Source organism: Merops nubicus, unplaced genomic scaffold (genome assembly GCF_000691845.1).
Source record: "Merops nubicus isolate BGI_N331 unplaced genomic scaffold, ASM69184v1 scaffold46322, whole genome shotgun sequence".
Classification (NCBI taxonomy): Eukaryota; Metazoa; Chordata; class Aves; order Coraciiformes; family Meropidae; genus Merops; species Merops nubicus.
Window position 1 is genome coordinate 1 of NW_008596467.1, and position 7,109 is coordinate 7,109.

Here is a 7,109-nt window from a genome sequence, read left to right on the forward strand (position 1 = left end):
AAGCCCCGCGCGGCACCGCAGGAGGCAGCCCCAGGCCCTCCGGGGCCCCGGCTTATCACCGACACCGCTTCCGCGGCGCACCCGGCCGCGGGCAGAGACAGCAGCTGGGTCTCACCTCTCCTCCCACCTGCCGTTAGATTGCTACAGGCCCTTCGTGCACCCGAACGGGTACAAGGCACGTTATTAAACACAAAAGGCAACGAAGAGGGGATTGCTTCAAGTGAGTTATGACCCAATACCTGAAGCTAACATCAAAGAGAGTCCCTGCACAAAAGTCCTAAACACCAAAGCGTTAGCCTTCTTTTGTGCCACAGCAAAAAGCTCACCTGGAATTGTGTCAAAACACATACAGAGGGAGGAAAACACTGCGCACAGAGCAACATAAAACCATCACTACTCTGGTTCTAAGAAAGGAGGATGTGCTCTAAAAACAGATCTTTTAGAAAGGTAGAACATGGCTTTACTTCTCAGTTTTATCCAAGATACATTTTCCTTCTTTACAACACATACAAAAAAACACCTTCAGAATTCTAGAACTTAATTTTCAACTGAAAATTACGACAGCTCCAGTTTTAAACCTGAAACAAAACCCAGTAAACGTGTTCCTAGCTTGCAGAACGAACTCTCCTCTCAACTGCAATAACATCCAATATGCTGCAACTGTTATTTTATTTTCCTCCTAACAGACTAAAAGTATCACCACCTAGGATTTTCGTCCTTTTTTGCGCAGAGATTGGCCTTCTCCTGAAAAGGCAATAAACCGTCTTCCAGCCTCATCCTGGAAAAGAGTGAAAAGAGTTGTTACCTCTTTGTTCGCTGTTTGTGTGCTATGAAAGCTGAACAATCTCTAGAAAGAATGTTCCATCAGAGCAGCAACTGACTGCAGACATTTCACATCCTTTATGTAATAATCACTTGCTTCTTGCAAATAAAAGACAAGCATTCCAGTGGCCTTGCAGCCAACTGAAACAAGGAGGCACAGGCTTATTAAACTTACATCAGGACCATCTTTTTCCATCAGCAAGCAAGGGCGTCAGAGGTTGCCTTCACCTAACTCAACCCTTTTTAATGACTACCCCTTTTTAACAGAAGTGTGCTGTGAAAAATCAAGTACAGAGAGAGGAACCCCAAACTTGGACAGTAGTTGGGCTAATGTTCTAAACCTGTGCAAAACTGGGAAAAATCCAACTTCATTTACCTCTTCGACTTTCTTAACTTGTGGACGTGAATTTCTTATGAATGTGATTTTACCAATCTTGAAGTCATAGTTGGGTATTCCTCTGGAAAAAAAAGCATAAAATTATTATAAAATAGGTTTTATACCTACCATCTGATTGGACACAGCAAGACCTATTCTGCCCGTACTGCACCAACACTGGCTGTGAATTTTCACTACTAAGAAATTCTAGAGGTACACAACTGAATTATTTTCCAAAGGCAGGCATACACTACAGGAAGTAAACAGATACTGGAGCTGCTGCAGAAGCTTGGCTGTGGGCACATTTCCATGTATCCTGTGGCTTCCACAGGGCCATGCACATGCTTTTCCATGAGGGTTCAAGTTTTATTGTGAAGGACACAAATGATAGAAGACCACAGGAACTACATTCATGCTCACTCCCAGTAAGTCTGAATTTTCTAAATTTCTTGCTAAGAAAAAAAAAGAAAACAAACCAAACCCAAAACCCACCAACAAACCCATACGTGGCTTGGCTTTGGTTATCCACCCAACTCAAAAGAGATTTCACTCTACACCAAATGTCACTGTAGAAAACTGGCAGGGTTCACTTCAGCCCAGCCCTGCTGCCTCTCCCTCCTTGTCTTCTGCAGAACCAGAGTCAACTGGGTGAGTTTTGCAAACGCTAATTTAGGATCTGCACCTTAAGTAGCCACAGACATCACAGTCAGTCTAGAATATTACACTATTTTCTAAATGCAAATTTATGATGAAATTAGCTTGTTTATATTGCAGGAGCACAAAAAAACACCCCAAAACCAAGCCCCTCCATGCAAAGACTGATCCTTTCCTTGCTGACAACGGAATGCAAAGGAGATACCTTCGAATCTCTCCTGGTTTAACTGGCGACGGACTAGGCTCAACACCTTTTTTCTTGCCATCCAATCTGTTCCCAGAACCAGAGAATGCCTATGTAAACAGAATAGGGTTTCATTTAATTGTACCTTGTATGTGAAAGCACACTGCACAAGGATATGAGATTCTCTGAGATCTTACTACCATTTCTATTCAATTATTTGATCCAGCATGTTTCTTTTTGATTTCTTTGCTGATGAAGCCTGTGTGTAGGAGTACGTTTTGATCTCTCACTTTTAAGCTGCCCTTTTAAAGACAGCAGGTCATACAGTTACTGGCTGTAAGCACCCCAAAACACTGACAGACACTTTCCAGTTAAATGACAAGGACCTCTAAGAACAGGTACTAGCATTTTGCAGTTGTTTGGAACAGCCTTCTCTAACAATTTTAGAACATCCAGAAGCCAGAAAAATACACGAAATCCTGTGTCACTGACATACCCACTATGGTCTGTTTCAACATCCTGTGATGGAAAAAACAAATTAGTTCACTGTGTGACATGCAGAACACATCAAAACAGTGCCACATGCTTCTACCCAAACAAAACTTCAGAACAATTCCTTTCCAAAAAAATCAACACTTGGTAAATAACCATCTCCTAGTTTACACCAGCAACAACCTTTGCCAAGTAAAGTTTAGTCTTAAGAAATTGTTTCAAGAAAAAAACACAACATGCAGGCGTTCACTGCTCCATCACAAGCAAGGCTGATTTCTAGAGAATATATTTTTGACGAGCAGAAGCTTAACCTACTGTGGTCTCTTCATGTTGTGCACTTCTTTCTGGTTCTTTGTACCCCAAAGGAGCATCAAAGTCCACCTGTTTACAGAAGAAGTATGAAAATACGCATGACTGGTGTTTTTTTCTTTCAGTCAGAAGCTTTATACTACTATTCCTCAAAACTGCATAAACCATCACTCTATTTTGATCTAGAAAGAACTCAGGTTGGCTTGTTAAAGCATTTTTAACTTGGGACTAAACCAACTAAACTCCCCAGGAATAAGTCTTAGCACGTAATTCAAACAGAGCAGTAAAACAGCACCCTGCAGTATCGCTGGAGTCTGAATAAAGACATGGCCATTAAATAAAACTCAGATTATAAACCACGTTGAAGCTAAATGTTACAATTCCAGGCACTACACTACAGTCGCCTGATGGCACAGGGAGCGCAGCTCGAGATCACAGCTGTGGTTCCAAAGGTACATGGGGTACTCCCAAATGAGTCACCTTCCCTAGCCCAGCTGTAGCTTCCCCTGCCCTTCCTGTAGCGTTAGGGGTGCTTGGTGCGCAGCGCTATCGCTGGCTGAGGTGCCCTCTCCCTTTGGGAAGGTGCAGAAAAACCAGACTTTCCACATCAGCTTTAACTTACATTCATATCACACTCTATGATGGACACAGCCTTATCTGGTTTGGTCTCCATTACCCGCAGCTCATAGATCTGAAACAGTAATGAATATTTTAAGATTGCACATGAAAGAGCTCAACTTATACATAAGAAAAGCATATCTAAACATTTTCCTTCAGATAGCTTCAATAAAATTTAAGTAAGTGCTCTTTAGGTTGAGGACTGGATATTCCACGGTCTCCATAGAACATGAGAGCAAAAAGTTTTAACCTAGACAGAAGGCTGCTATATGCTAGAGCCAGAGAATCTATCCTTTACTGTACCTTGCTGCACTTTTACTGTACCATAATTGATATTTTTTAAAATTATGACTGTATAAATTCTGTCCCTTGCCTTGCAAAAACACCAACAGCACAAAAATTTATTTTCTCCTGAGCCAAAAAGCAGTCTAAACAGCAGCTCAGGAGACTTAACTGACCCCTTTTTTCCTCCAATAGAAAACTGATTGCAAAATCTGCCATCTGGGATTACTGGTGAATAACACTGCACAGCTTTGTGTTGATTGTTTTAGCACCAACATCCAACAACTAAGCTTAGTCAACAAACCTAAGTGATCACATGTCCATGTGATGCCAAAAATACTCATCTATAAAATCTATTCACAAGCTGTAGTTAAAGTACTTATGTGGTCACAACTGACTGAAATACAGTGGGCTTTTTCACATGGGACAGAATTTATTTCCTCAGACTGATGGTATCCAAACAAAACCTGCATGAACTGGTATTGTATACTGTACCTTTTCATTGTAATTTATGGCAATAACATCCCCAGTAGTGAGACAAGCGAAGTTTCTCAATGCATTTTCTAATCTTTGGAGCATGTTAAGATTAAACATTTGTTTTCAATATAACATCAAAGTTTTAAAGTTGCTGTATTATAAAACTCTGATTCTTGGTCTTTAAAACATTGTTTAAAACTCATTAGTACTGTATACAGACTTTTAGTAAACATTAGGGTGTTCAAGTTCTTCACATGGACACTCAAGCTTCTTGGACTTCAAGCAAGGACTGATGCTTCTTCACTCCAGGCCACACTTGGTAATATCTCTGTACATAAGCTCCCCATCATTTTGTTTTCAGAAGCAGCAGCAGTAGTTACCTACTACTAGAAAAATATGAGCCACACTTGAGCAGCTAGCTCTGCTTCATCATTCCAACTTGTGAGAAAACTTTTGCCCCTGCTCCATAATCAAAAGGAAGGATACACAGCTTTGGGATTGGTGATGTCAAGAAAATCTGGACTCTGTGGCTGGAATTTTGAGTAAGTGGCAACCTGAAGATTAACACTCTCCACTTGCACCAGGCCTCCCTCTTCCAACAGCAAGTTCTGCATCATCTGCAAGAAAGAAATCAAAGATACAAACCACTACCAACACGACCGATGTTTTTTAATTCTCTCACCCTGTGTATACCTATTTTTGCTGGGGACACCATCTTCCTTGAAATGTGCCAGCTTGCCCTGGTTTAATTTCAGGAAGAACAGTCGGGTGCATCTTAAAAAGCAGTCTGCTTTGCTTGCTTAGTTAAACTGTCATGAAGGAAATCTGAGCTGTGACTGAAAGCTGTTGGAGGAACATGACTAGCAATGACACGGACCTTCAGGAAACATTCTGTCTCTTTAATACTAAACTGGCAACTCACTAATCCTACTCTTCAGGTTCCGACAGTTCCGTGTGAGGCAACTCACCCAGTGTGGCAGGTAGCATATGCCCTCATCTGCCACAAATTCAAGCACTCCACAGTGTGTCATTCGGTCTGAATTTTTATTAGTCAGCTTAAACAGCATTGGGTAAGTAATATTAAGTCGGCCTGGTGAGGAAGGAGAAAAAAAAAATCATTTGTTAAAAGCCACTAACACATTTTTGAAGCTCTCAGAGATTGAACATTAGCAAGAGAAGGGGCTGGACTACAGGAAAGCATTCTCCTCACACCATATTCCAACTGCTCAGAACTACAAACTCCAGAGAGAACACGGAGACACAAATACTGCATTGCCATGGCACTTAAGAGCTTTAAATGCCTCTACAACATTTCCCCAAGCCCAGAGATGAACAGGCCATGTGTGTTAGCAGAGGAATCTGTTACTCTTACATCCTCATGGTGCTGTCAATTAGCTCCTATCTTCTGAATTTTAGCAGGCCCTCTCTATTTTAAAATTAAACCCTGACTAAACCAATTTCTCAAAGAAATTCTGTTAAGGCTAAAACTTGGGTCTGGGGCCAAACCCTTAGTTAAAAAGGCCAATAAAGACCATTTATACCATTGATTCAGTTATCTTTGTCCCTACTTCAAAGTTAATAATTACTTGTTTTGTCTTTAAAATAAATTTTGCTCCAGACAATAGCATCCAGAACAAGCAAGTTGAGGTTACGAATTTAACACGTTAACTGTAACCATTATATTGAGTATGCTATTAATAGTTAATAAATACTGATTCATGTCTCAGGCAGCCCAATACTTCAGATGTCTGAAGACAGACAAGCCCCATTAATTCTGACAAATACTTCCAAAATACATTTTCTGAACTAATTAGTCTCATAATTCTCTATTTCAGTCAGATTTTAATAATTAAAATATCATGGTATTTGCTTATGCATTTACTAATATTTTTCATGTTTTTATTCCAAAATAAAGTATTTACTTACTGAGTTGATCCAAAGCAGACGGTGGCATAATTACTGCAGAAATGATTAAGAATGTAAGATTAGGAAAAGTATGACTGCACAAAGAGTACCTAACATCGAATTTTATCATTCCTTTCTCTAAAATCTCCTCAAAAAGGAGATTCTATACTCTCCTGCAAATTCATTTTTGTGCAAGAAATTTCAGTAGAATCAGTCATGACGATGCACCTGCTGTCATAGAGATTTCAGCATTTAACCAGAAGAAGAAAAACCCCAGAAAACAAGGTTTTACTTGTTCTAAAGAAAATGTTTTGTAAAGGTAATTTTATTTGTTCGGGCTTATAGGTGCTCTTAAATCTATGCCAACTCAAAACAGCATAGCATTAGTCTGACAGCCTAACGCTCCCAGGACTCATTCGGTGATTTTTTTTAATTATACACTAATGAGAGAAACTCCTCCTCTTTCCGTCTTAAAGCCCCACCCAGGGCGCTCTCCTAGCTTCAGCCACAAAGCTGTTCAGCAATGGTCCTGCAGTCTGGACCAAGTGCTGTAATACATGATATTATTCCCACACTTCCAACAGGTTATCAGTCAAAATAAACCATGCACGTACTTTTCCCGCCTTTCTCCACATCAGACCTGTCATTGGGTCCAGCAAGCATGGACACCGAGAAGCAGCGGTACTGGGTTGAGAAGCGGTTCTGGAAAACCCGAGGGATGGTGTGATCAAACATATTAAAAGAAAACTAGGGGGAAAAAAAACAACAACAAAACACAAACAAAAAAGAGCGTATTAATAGGACTCCTACAGCACTCCGAAGCCTTAGAGCTCTCGGTGAAGTCTCCTGAAGTTTAGCTAACGCCACGCACTGCGCCGGCCGGTGGTTTCCCGTAACCGAGGCGCCCCGTTCCCCTCACGGCGTCCGTGCCGCCCGGGGCCCATCTGCGCGTCAAGCGGCGAACGGAGCTGCGCGCTTCCAGGGAACGCC

At 41.1% G+C, this 7,109-nt stretch overlaps 1 protein-coding gene across 1 annotated transcript; it reads right to left on the bottom strand.

The window, feature by feature from the left end:
* Positions 1-652: 652 nt before the first annotated feature.
* UFD1L (ubiquitin fusion degradation 1 like (yeast)) lies at positions 653-6,873 on the bottom strand. The gene is made up of 11 exons (XM_008936374.1): positions 6,734-6,873; positions 6,141-6,173; positions 5,183-5,304; positions 4,701-4,831; positions 4,233-4,305; positions 3,460-3,528; positions 2,844-2,909; positions 2,508-2,555; positions 2,058-2,146; positions 1,199-1,280; positions 653-778 (listed from the first exon to the last, which is right to left on the bottom strand). Exons 1-11 carry the CDS (start codon positions 6,852-6,854, stop codon positions 704-706), a joined length of 909 nt encoding a protein of 302 aa, XP_008934622.1. The 5' UTR covers positions 6,855-6,873; the 3' UTR covers positions 653-703.
* Between the last annotated feature and the right edge of the window lie 236 nt (positions 6,874-7,109).

Bases quoted from the DNA above. Each gene is read 5' to 3' on its own strand.
- UFD1L (XM_008936374.1), bottom strand. From the start codon at position 6,854: ATGTTTGATCACACCATCCCTCGGGTTTTCCAGAACCGCTTCTCAACC. The intron at 4,832-5,182 runs GTGAGTTGCCTC...TCTTTCTTGCAG, and splicing joins TATGCTACCTGCCACACTGG to ATGATGCAGAACTTGCTGTT. The intron at 779-1,198 runs GTAAATGAAGTT...ACTCTTTTCCAG, and splicing joins AAGTTAAGAAAGTCGAAGAG to GATGAGGCTGGAAGACGGTT.